Below are 12,836 nucleotides of genomic sequence, written 5' to 3' on the forward strand. Positions count from 1 at the left end.
AGGTCTAAAATTTTGTTTCTGGTGTCCTTCGACAGCTCTTTGGTCTTCACCATAGTGGAGTTTGGAGTGTGACTGTTTGAGGTTGTGGACAGATGTCTTTTATACTGATAACAAGTTCAAACAGGAGCCATTAATACAGGTAATGAGTGGAGGACAGAGGAGCCTCTTAAAGAAGAAGATACAGGTCTGTGAGAGCCAGAAATCTTGCTTGTTTGTAGGTGACCAAATACTTATTTTCCACCATAATTTGCAAATAAATTCTTTCAAAAATCAGACAATGTGATTGGATTTGTTTCAAAATTTTGTCTCTCATAGTTGAGGTATACCTATGATGACAATTACAGGCCTCTCTCATCTTTTTAAGTGAGAGAACTTGCACAATTGGTGGCTGACTAAATACTTTCTTGCCCCACTGTATTTTAAAGGCAACTGCTCAGATTCGTAAGACTGACGTCTTATTTATTCTGCCGGAGGGTCCTAAGAAAGGACAGGCAGCGTTGAAATCCACTGTCGCTAAGTGGATTCGGCAAGTGATAATTCAAGCTTATGATTTAAAGGGTAAAATTCCCCCGTTTCAAGTTAAGGCGCACTCTACCAGAGCGGTTAGTGCTTCTTGGGCAGTGCGTCACCAGGCCTCCATTTCTCAGATCTGCAAGGCCGCAACTTGGTCTTCAGTGCATACATTCACAAAATTTTATCAAGTGGATGTAAGGAGGAATGAGGATATCGCCTTCGGGCGCAGTGTGCTGCAGGCAGCAGTATAAGTCCTCAGGTCTGCGGGTGCCCTATGGGTTGTGTCTCCCTCCCCTCAAGTAGCATTGCTATGGGACGTCCCATTAAATAATTACTTAAGGCTCTGTGTCCTATGATGTACGATAAAGAAAATAGGATTTTTATAACAGCTTACCTGTAAAATCCTTTTCTTGGAGTACATCATGGGACACAGAGGCCCCTCCCCTCTTTTTATGGGGTTTAAGTATATTGCTTGGCTACAAAAACTGAGGTACACCTGGAAGGAGGAGGGGTTATATAGGGGAGTCAACTTCCTATATTGGGTATACCAGTGTCAACACATGAATGCTTAAGGCTCTGTGTCCTATGATTTACTCCAAGAAAAGGATTTTACAGGTAAGCTGTTATAAAATTCCTATTTTTTTATTTTTTGGGGGAAATATTCTAAATGTATATAGTGTGTGTGGCTGTTACAGCCCCTATTATTAGAATCTATGATCATACCATCCTCAGGGCACTACTATCACCCAGCAGGTCCATAAATATGAATGTTATACTCAGCTGAATTCCTAAAGAAACTCTCGCTGTGCCCAATCAGGAGAAAATAAACTGGTTCTCTTGCAACCACCTGCTGATGGCCACCTTCACTGCACTCCCCTGCTGCTCTGTTCATTGGAGCTAGGAGTCCTAACCTTGTGTAAGCTCCGGTTCATGTCATAGTGTTGCGACTGACTATTGGCCACTCAGCCTGAGTCCTGCATCCCCATTCTAAGAAATACTGAGTACACAACATTGGAGGAGGGCTGTGGAGGTGGATACAAGTTGGTGTGGGGGGTTCATATAAGAGGACCTGTCACTTTAGGTCAATGGACTATAGGGGAAAAAGTAGCTCTAGCAGATATTGAAAGTGTTGCTTATCTTGTGGGGCAAGAAAAAAAATTGAGATCAATTTGATTAGTTCCCACAGACAAGGCTTAACCAATGGGGTTATGGGAAATTCCCATAGTCCAATCAAAAACTGTTGACTTTAGTTTGATTCCTCTCTCTTATTCTTCAGTCAGGGGGCAGCTCACAGCACAGGCTCAGCGCCACAGGACACGGCATGCTCTTCTCAGCCGGGACTTTCCTCTACGTAGCCACAGTTCACGTCCTACCAGAGATCAGCGGCCGAGGACACAATCAACACCAGGGGGCATCCGAATACAGACAAGGACTGGGACTGTTAGAGAGCCTGACGCTGGTGGTGGGAGCCTTCCTCCCAGTCCTTCTATCATTAGGACTTCACGATGGCTGAACAAGGACTGAGCGCGCCCTGCCAACGTACAGGATTATTCCACTGGCAATAGTCTGAGGAAATGATGCCAAACACAAAAGTGCATTCCCTGGGATGATAGAACATAAATAGGACTTTTTTCTATATAGAACAGGATAAATCTTCTCTCTGTTTTCCAGATTGTTGTATTAACGTCTAACTTGCACAAAATCTAATAAATTATTGTGATTAATAGAAATAGCCTTAAAGACATACCATTCTCCTGGGCCTTGCTCAGGGTTTTCATCAAGTGTGGATGTATTCCTGTCCAGTTTGCTGGCAATCACTTTTGATACCTGGCTGACAGCTGTGTTTGTGTTATTTGTTTAAAGGGAATTTGTATTGCTTTTACAATGGTGTTTTTTTTTATATATCTAATTATATAAACTATATATTTAAATACTACTCTGCTTTAAGTTGAAATCCCAATTTTTTTTTTTTTCGTCTATTTATTTTACTCTTTATGTCCCTTTGTAGAGATTTCCTATCCTAGCCCAATCACATGACCGTAAGTTAAGAGAATCTCCTCAGTGGGAACAGACCATTAAAACCTAAGGTTCTAACCTTTCCCCACTTAATTATATTAAATATTTTAATCATATAAGTACATTTAGCAATAATTTCCCATTGCATGTGCAAGCTTACACATTACACCTGTGGGCAAAATAAAAAATGACATATATGATGTAGTCTGTCCCTCGTGTAACAGAGTTTAATTACCTGTGGATACTGCCAGGAGATCATTTTTTTCCATTTCCTTTAACAGGGCGACAAAGCTCTTTTCTCTGTAGTGAAAATGCACAGGAGCATTGTCAGCCTGGGACCTAGATGCACATGCAGTCAGACTATAAACTTACATATTTAGGTTGAAAAAAGACACAAGTCCATAGAGTTCATCTAAAAGAAAAAAAATAAATTGAAAACCTCTATTTACAGTGCATCCGGAAAGTATTTACAGCGCTTCACGTTTTCAACATTTTTTTGGGTTACAGCCTAATTCCAAAATGGATTAAATGTATTATTTTCCTCAAAATTCTACAAACAATTCCCCATAATGACAACGTGAAAGAAGTTTGTTTGAGATCTTTGCAAATTTATTAAAAATAAAAAATGAAAAAAATCCCATGTACATAAGTATTCACAGCCCTTGCTCAATACTTCGTTGAAGCACCTTTGGCAACAATTACAGCCTCAGGTCTTTTTGAGTATGATGCTACAAGCTTGGCACACCTATTTTTGGGCAGTTTCTCCCATTCTTCTTTGCAGGACCTCTCAAGCTCCATCAGGTTTGATGGGGAGCGTCGATGCACAGCCATTTTTTTTTTTAGATCTCTCCAGAGATGTTCAATCGGGTTCAAGTCTGGACTCTGGCATTCTACTGACAATTCGTTGGACTTCATGGCTCAGTTTGTGCTCTGACACGCACTGTTAACTGTGGAACTTTATATAGACAAGTGTGTGCCTTTCTAAATAATTTCCAATCATCTGAATTTACCACAGGTGGACTCCAATCAAGTTGTAGAAACATCTCAAGGATAATTAGTGAAAATAGGAGGCACCCGAGCCCTTCTCCCCTGATCGATCAGTTTGGCTGGGCATCCCGCTCTAGGAAGAGTCCTGGTGGTTCCAAACTTCTTCTGTTTACAAATGGAGGCCACTGTTCATTGGGAGATTCAAGGCTACATACATTTTTCTGTATCCTTTTCCAGATCTGTGCCTCCATACAATCCCGTCTCGAAACATCTCAAGGATGATCAGTGGAAACAGGACGCATCTGAGCTCAATTTTGAGTATCATGGCAAAGGCTGCAAATTCTTATGTACATAATTTTTTTATATTTAATACATTTGCAAAGATTTCAAACAAACTTCTTTCACATTGTGAAAGATAAGGCTGTAACATAACAAAATATGAAAAAAGTGAAGCGCAGTGAATACTTTCTGGATGCACTGTATAGAACCCTATATCCACAGTTGGTCCAGAGGAAAGCAAAAAACCCTTACACAGTCATGGCCAAAAATATTGGCACCCCTGCATTTGTCAGATAATGCACCACTTCGCCCAGAAAATTGTTGCAATTACAAATGTTTAGACATTTTCATGTTTATTTCTTTTGTTTGTATTGATATGACACAAAAAGCCAAATCTGGTACATTCCATGCAAAACTCCAAAAATGGACTGGTAAAATTATTGGCACCTGCTCAAAATTAGAAATAAATTGCATTCCAGGTTTGTGATGCTCCTGTAATTTGTAATTAAACTCACCTGTATCAATTAACAGGGGCTGACAATATAGAAATCACACCGTCAACCAGTTAAAATGATGAAAAAGTGATTCAATCTTTCTGTTGTGTGTCTCTGTGTGCCACACTGAGCATGGAGAAGAGAAAGAGCAGCAAAAATTGTCTGAGGAATTGAAAACAAAAATTTTGGAAAAGAATGGACAGTCTCAAGGTTACAAGTCCATCTCCAGAGATCTTAATGTTCCTGTGTCCACTGTGTGCAACATTGTCAAGAGGCTTACAGCCCATGGCACCTAATCTCCCTGGATGTGGACAAAAATGAAAAATTGATCAAAGATTGCAACAAAGAATTGTTTTTGAATGGTGGATAAAGAACCCCGATCAACTTCCAGACAAAATCAAGCTGACCGTCAGGCACAGGGTACCACTGTGTCAGCTTGCACTTTACGTCGCCATCTGGCTGAAAGGGCCGCTATGGTAGGAGACCCAGAAGGACCCCACTGCTGAGACAGAAACAAACAAAAAAGCCAGATTGGAGTTTGCCAAAACTTACCTGAGGAAGCCAAAATCCTTTTGGGAGAATGTACTGTGGACAGAAGAAACAAAATTACAGCTTTCTGGTAAAGCCTATCATTCTACTATTTTCAGAAAAATTAACGAGACCTTAAAAGAATACAGTAAAACATGGTGGAGGTTCACTGATGTTTTGGGGTTGCTTTGCTGCTTCAGGCACTGGATGTCTTGACCGTGTGCATGGCATTATGAGATCTGAAGACTACCAAAGAAATCTGGGGTACAATGTAGGGCCCAGTGTCAGAAATTTTTGTCTCGATCAGAAGTCATGGGTCTTGCAGCAGGACAATGACCCTAAGCACGCCTCAAAAAGCACCCAGAAATGGTTTAAGACAAAGCGCTGGAGAGTATTGAACTGGCCAGCAATGGGTCCAGATCTAAATTCCATAGAGCACCTGTGGAGAGACCTGATAACAGCAGTTGGGAAAAGGAACTCCTCCAATCAGAGAGACCTGGAGCAGTTGTGAAAGAAGAGTGGTCCAAAATTCCAGTAGAGTGGCGTAAGAAACGTATTGATGGTTGTTTTTAAGGTTGAACTGGATGGACTTGTGTCTTTTTTCAACTTGACTAACTATGTAACTATGATGGTTACAGGAAGCCATTCTTTTCGGTTATTTTTTCCAAGGGGTGTGCTACCAAATATTAAATTTTTGGAGTTTTGCGTGGAATGTGTCAGATTTGACTTTACAATACAAACAAAAGAAATAAACATGACAATGCCTAAACATTTGTAATTGCAACAGTTTTCTGGGTGCAGCGGTGCATTATCTGACAGAAATGCAGGGATGCCAATATTTTTAGCCATGACTGTAATGCATGGTCCAGTTTCCTGCAACAGGAGGAGAAAATCCTTTCTGTTTCCCCTAAGGCAATCATATATTCCCTGGATAAACAATATATGGTGTTATTAAAGCTGAACTAAAGGAAGAAAAACTTGCCTTTCCTCCAACGGTCTTCTGTGTTGCCAGTCTTTAGCTGTCAGGAGTTAGTCATCCTGGCATACGGGGATCAGGCCAGCACTGTAAGCTGAGCTGTCCATGTACAGCTTAGTTTACATGTGAGAGAACGCTGTGAGTGGGCAGGTAAGTGTATTTTATTGCAGAAGAGACACTGCATGTCTCTTCGGCAAGAAAGAGCATGCCTGCTCGCAGTTTGTGAAAGTGGAACTTTAGTTCCATTTGTTAATATCCAGCTTAACCACTTGCCGACCAGCCGCCGCAGTTTTACTGCGGTAGAATGGCACGGCTGGGCGAAACGACGTTATGTAACGTCGCTTCGCCCTGCAGCCACTAGGGGCAGGCACCCTGCTCGGAGCCGATGGGAGTGCCCGGCAGGCTCCCACGATCGCTGGTTACACACCGGGAACCGGGATCTGTGTGTGTAAACACACAATTTCCGGTTCTCTGAGGGGAGAAGAGACTGATCGTCTGTTCATACAAAGTATAAACAGTGATCTGTCATCTCCCCTACACAGTCCCCTCCCCCCTTCAGTTAGAACACAGAAAGGGAACACATTTAACTCCATCGCCCCCTAGTGGTTAACCCCTTCCCTGCCAGTGACATTTTTACAGTAATCGGTGCATTTTTATAGCACCGAACGCTGTATAAATGCCAATGGTCCCAAAAATGTGTCAACAGTGTCTGATGTGTCCGCCATAATGTCGTAATCCCGATAAAAATTGCAGATCGCCGCCATTTTACGAGTAAAAAAAAAAAAAAAATCAATTGCGATTTTTACCAAAAGTATGTAGAAGAATACATATCGGTCTAAACTGGGGAAAAAAATGTCTTTTATAGATATTTTTGGGGGATATTTATTATAGTAAAAAATAATGCTTTTTTTTTTTTTTTTTTTTAATTTCGCTCTTTTTTTGTTTATAGCACAAAAAATAAAAAGCGCAGAGGTGATCAAATACCACCAAAAGAAAGCTCTAGTTGTGGGGAAAAAAAGGACGTCAATTTTGTTTGTGTGCAACATCGCACGACTGCGCAATTGTCAGTTAAAGTGACGCAGTGCCAAATCGCAAAAAGTGCTCTGGCCAGGAAGGGGGTAAAATCTTCCGGGGCTGAAGTGGTTAAAAAAGTGTAATTTGGTTTGTCCCAACCCCTCTAACTGTCACTTTTGCTGAAAGCCTGGCCGATTTCGGGGGGGGGGGGACTCTATGGTAATACTACTAACAATCTACTTCATATAGGTTATTGATTTTTGAGTTGCATTGTAATCCTTTGGTAGTACATTGCAGTGATAGTACTTTACTGCTCCCCTTATTCCACTGCCTTCCTAGTGTAAACTCAGTCAATAGGCTTTCTAATATCTGACCTAGTCACAGGGGGATAGGGAGGAGACCTACAAGTCTGTACAGGAAACATGAGGAAAGAAAGATAATAGGAAATAATAGGAAAATTAAATGTCATAATAAGTCAAAATTGGCACACTTAAAACCAGCCGATCAATGACTCAAGGACCTCGTCTTCTGGAGTTGGTCTATAAGCAGTTTCATCAGTGCTCTGCTTCTCCTTCACTGTCTAAGCATAGGCTGAGGGAGACCGGGCTGCATAGCCTAAAGTGAATTTAAGCCCTAACAATTATCTTTTATTATTTTCTCCCTTTTGGTCTGCTAACCCCCTTACCACCCAGCCAATTGTAAAATGATGGCTAGGTGGGAGCCTGTTTATTCTGGGAGGACCAGGATCGTGCCTTGCGTGCGCACCCTGTAAGCCCCCATCCAGTGCCATCTGTCACCCGTTGTGTCCACCAGACACAGCCTATGACAGATCAGTGTACCAGTCCGCTGCCGGTACTATGTGATTGCTGTGACCAATCACAGCAGATCACATGACAATTGTACACAATGAATGGATTTGATTCATGCCAATAATTGTGTTGATCACTGTGATTGATCACATCACAGCAAATCTATTTCATTCACTAGAAATGGTTGCTTTATACCAGTGATATTCACTGTTATAAACCATCATAGTGTGTAAAAAAAAAAAAAAAAATCCCGATCACCTCCCTAGAGTAGTACAGTGTTAGTATGGTATTGCTCTGGTTACAGTATGTAAAAAAAAATATATATATATATATTTTTTTTTTTTACATATTGTCACCAGTAGACAGTCCCTGTTCACCGCCATAGCAGTTCTATGATGATGCTGTACTGCACTGGTGACGGTATTTAAAATATTGTAAAAAAAAATATTATTTGATTTTTTTTCATTTTCCAAAAAATTGTAACAAAAAAAAAAAAAAACACTTAAAAAAACGCCTCTTACTAAATACCTTGGACTGCCTAATTTCCAAAAAGGGGTCATTTGGGGGATATTTGTACTGTCCTGGCATTTTGGGGCCCTTTAAGAAATTAGATAGTACATCAGGATTGATCATTTTTCAGATATACAGTGCATCCGGAATGTATTCACAGCGCTTCACTTTTTCCACATTTTGTTATGTTACAACCTTATTCCCAAATGGATCAAATTCATTATTTTCCTTAAAATTCTACAAACAATACCCCATAATGACAATGTGAAAGAAGTTTGTTTGAAATCTTTGCAAATTTTATTAAAAAATAAAAAAAACTAAAAAATCCTATGTACATAAGTATCAGAGCCTTTGCTCAATACTTTGTTGAAGCACGTTTGACACCAATTACAGCCTCAAGTCTTTTTGAGTATGATGCTACAAGCTTGGCACACCTATTTTTGGGAAGTTTTTCCCATTCTTTGCAGGACCTCTTAAGCGCCATCAGATTGGATGGGGAGAATCGATGCACAGCCATTTTCAGATCTCTCCAGAAATGTTCAAGTCTGGGCTACTCAAGTACGTTCACAGAGTTGTCCCGTAACCACTCCTTTGTTATCTTGGCTGTTTTGCTTAGGGTCATTGTCCTGTTGAAAGATGAACCTTCGCCCTAGTCTGAGGTCCAGAGCACTCTGGAGCAGATTTTCATCAAGGATGTCTCTGTACATTGCTGCAGTCACCTTTCCCTCAATCCTGACTAGTCTCCCAGTTCCTGCAGCTGAAAAACATCCCCACAGCATGATGCTGCCACCACCATGCTTCACTGTAGGTATGGTATTAGCCAGGTGATGAGCAGTGCCTGGTTTCCTCCAGTCATGACGCTTGTCATTTAGGCCAAAGAGTTCAATCTTTGTTTCATCAGACCAGAGAATTTTGTTTCACATGGTCAGAGTCCTTCAGGTGCCTTTTGGCAAACTCCAAGCAGGCTGTCATGTGCCCTATACTGAGGAATGGCTTCCATCTGGCCACTCTACCATACAGGTCTGATTGGTGGAGTGCTGTAGAGATGGTTGTTTTTCTGGAAGATTCTCCTCTCTCCATAGAGAAATGCTGGAGCTCTGTCAGAGTGACCATCGGGTTCTTGGTCACCTCCCTGAGTAAGGCTCTTCTCCCCCGATCACTCAGTTTGGTAGGGCATCCCGCTCTAGGAAGAGTCCTGGTGGTTCCAAACTTCTTCTGTTTACAGATTATGGAGGCCACTGTTCATTGGGACCTTCAAGGCTACAGAATTTTTTCTGTATCCTTTTCCAGATCTGTGCCTCGATACAATCCTGTCTTGAAACATCTCAAGGATGTTCAGTGGAAACGGGATGCATCTGAGCTTAATTTTGAGTGTCATGGCAAAGGCTGTAAATACTTATGTAAATCGGATTTTTTCAAATTTTATTTTTAATAAACTTGCAAAGATTTCAAACAAACTTTCACCTTGTCATTATGTGGTATTGTTTATAGAATTTTGAGGAAAATAATGAATGTAATCTATTTTGGAGTAAGGCTGTAACATAACAAAATGTGGAAAAAGTGAAGCACTGTGAATACTTTCCGGATGCACTGTATACCATAGTTTGTGGATTGTATAACTTTCCTACAGACTAAATAATATCCACTGATTTGGGTTATTTTCACCAAAGAAATGTAGCAGAATATATTTTGGCCGATTATTTGCAAAATGTTATAACGGAAACGAAGAAAAATGTGTTGGTTTTTTTTTTCAAAATTTTCTGTCTTTTTTTGTTTAGCAAAAAATAAAAACCCAGTGATGATTAAATGCCACCGAAAGAAAGCTCTATTTGTGTGAAAAAAATACAAATGTCATATGGGTACAGTGTGGCATGACCGCACAATTGTCATTCAAAGTGTGACTGCGGTGAAAGCTGAAAATTGGCCTGAGCAGGAATGGCGTGAAAGTGCCCAACATTGAGGTGGTTAGATATACCATTGAAAACATTTATTTCTGTTCAATTAATGAAAAAAAAAAAAAATTTGATCTTGCCAAAAATTCTGAGCTGACCCGTTCTCACTTTCTGTGTTGTCTCAAGGATAGTATGTTGTAAATGGCACTCCCAATCCTTATCATGAGACTACATAATGTTTTAGCATTATGTTGTGGAGATAGTATTGTGGGTAGATCTTTGTAGTTTGGTTAAAAGAAAACCTGGCAGGGCCGACACCACTCAGTCCACAAAAAGGATGTGTGTTGTCAGCCCACTATAGGTCTTGGCCTTGAAAGGATAAACACATGGAAATGTGTACATATTACACAGATGTACTGCAAATGATTTGATTTTTTACAAATATTTTTGCCCTGACATATGCTTTATTTGCATTAGAAAAATGTCAGGTCATCATGCTGGGCAGTTGAGCTGTGTAAATACAAGGAACAAAGGAGGACAGAGCACCTTGTCCTTGTGAAGTATGTAATAGTTTATTATAAAATACTAAAAGGTACTCGCAACAATGAAGCAATCAATCACTTGCAAGATCCACTTAAGTGGAATTTTCGTGGCAGTTTTCTTTGTATAAGGATGCCGACTGTAGCCAGTAGTACAATAGATTTTCTGATCAATACAGGCACAGATGGCCGTAAAACTGACAGTTTGTAATTCCCATCCCCGCTCTATCGAAAAGAAAATTAAAGGAGAAGTACAGCCAAAGCTTGTTTGGCTGTACCCCTCCTATGGATCACAGGAGTGCATTTCGTTCTGCACTCCTGTGACCCATTTGCAGCAGAGAGTGGGCTGAAATCCGCTCTCTGCTGATGTCAGTCGGTTCAGGCTCCACATCATCACGATCACGGAGACAGGATCCGCCAGATCCCTGGATCGACACTCGACTCAGGCTCTCGGCAAACCGCTGAGAGCCTGAGCCAGCCGCTCCGCCCCCTCCACAACCCAGCGCTCCAGTGTGTGTGTGGGGGGGGGCAGGGCATAGCAGAGAGCTGTGACCGACAGTTTACAACTCTCTGCTCAGGGAGCTGTGAGAACCAAGCAATCAGCGGTGTTCAATCGCTCGGCTCTCAGTGCAGAGGCACCTGGGGGGAACCAATGCTACATCCAATTAAGTAAGTATGAATCTGAAACCCGATTCCCATACTTCTCTTTTAAACATTTTCATAGCTCCCAACTGTCCCTGATTTGAAATAATGTCCCTCTGTCCCTCATTGCTCATTTGTCCCTCATTTTGGTCTGATCTACATAGATGTATATAAAATGCACTTTTTATCTGTCATAAAGTGTTTTCCAGCGCTAAACCTTTCATCTGATTTCTAAATTGCCGCATTTGTAAATTCCAAAAGCCAATATAAAGGAATATTAGTGGTAAAAAAAGCACTTGTGGGTTTAACCAATCTTGTTTTTTTGTACAATTCTCCTTTAAGGGGGCGTGGCTAGGGGTGTGTCCTATGCCTGCATACTTTTGCCGATAGGTGTCCCTCGTTCCCATCTCAAAAAGTTGGGAGGTATGCATTTTGCTTCAGTTTGGCTTTCAGTACAGAAATATGTCTTCTCAGGTTAAAAATAAAGTAAATATTTTTCTTGCTTTATTTATACTTTAGGTGCTCAGTCACATGGCTTTTCTTTGCCATACACTGCCCAGATTAGCCTATTTCGGCTGTGGATTCGGCTAGGTGTTTATGTTCAGCTGCAGCCGCTTGGCCTGTACAAATCCATGAGGCTGAGATGCTCTGCTGCTGTCCACATCCAAGTGATCACCTGCGATGAGGGACAGATTAAGTGTCCATAGATGCAAACAGTCTGCATACAGAGCCGCTCATCTGTCACATGTAATTGGCGCTTGCGTGATTACATGCAAATATTCATGGACATTGTCAGCCTGTCATTGATTTGTACAGGTTTCCTGTCTACAGCTAAACATTCATACATAATACACGTGCAGAAATATATTGATCTAGGCAGTGTATGGCTATGTGAATAAGTTTGGATTTTTTTACTCATCTTTGCTGTACAGGGAGTCCTGACTCAATTTCTTTCTTTCCTGTGAATTAAAGCTCCATGTTCTGCATGGAGGACACCTTTGTGTACTCTCTTCCGACAATAGCTTTGTGGGACTTGCATGACACTGAGCCTCAGCAGCCGCCTTTTGTCGCGGCAATCATTTTAATACACCCTTGTAGTTTTCAGTAATGCAAGGATGATGTAATGGTGCAGCTGTCACAGCCAATGGTCTTTACTAAACAAACAGCACTGGCAACACTTAGAGGAGGTCACCCACCCCTGCAAAAATTAAAAGCCATCATCTACAAATACTGCAGCTTCTGACTTTTAATAATAGGACACTTACCTGTCCTGGAGTCCAGCAATGTCCGCACCGCAGCTGATGTTGCGGACCATTGCCGCTAAGGAAACCTGGTAGTTAAGCATTACGGCTTCACGCCAGGTCCCTACTGCGCATACGCGAGGCACCGCTGCGCTCTGCTACTGGCCCGGTGGCAGAGGAGGGAGCCGAGTTGCTGAGGTCATGCGCTGTGGCCCCGTCTCCCGGAAAAGGGGATAGGGTACCTGTCGAAGACATGTATCCGCTCCCCCTCAAAAGGTGCCAAATGTGGCACCGGAGGGGAGGAGGAGGAGACAACAAATGAGTGGAAGTTCCACTTTAAAGTGATTGTAAATGATCACCTTGTAAAACAACCCATTCAGTTTAAAATAGAAACGA

General features: G+C 41.5%; 1 protein-coding gene across 1 annotated transcript in view; it reads left to right on the forward strand.

Annotated features, from left to right (window-relative positions):
* Positions 1 to 12,204, forward strand: part of LOC141140833 (zinc transporter ZIP9-like) — a 94,343-nt gene extending 82,139 nt beyond the window's left edge. The window contains exon 7 of the mRNA XM_073628339.1: positions 1,790 to 12,204. Coding sequence (XP_073484440.1) covers positions 1,790 to 2,026 — 237 coding nt within the window. The 3' untranslated portion in view covers positions 2,027 to 12,204. The remainder of the gene's footprint in view (positions 1 to 1,789) is intronic.
* Positions 12,205 to 12,836: the final 632 nt, after the last annotated feature.

The sequence above is a fragment of the Aquarana catesbeiana genome, linkage group LG04 (genome assembly GCF_042186555.1).
Source record: "Aquarana catesbeiana isolate 2022-GZ linkage group LG04, ASM4218655v1, whole genome shotgun sequence".
NCBI classification, from domain to species: domain Eukaryota; kingdom Metazoa; phylum Chordata; class Amphibia; order Anura; family Ranidae; genus Aquarana; species Aquarana catesbeiana.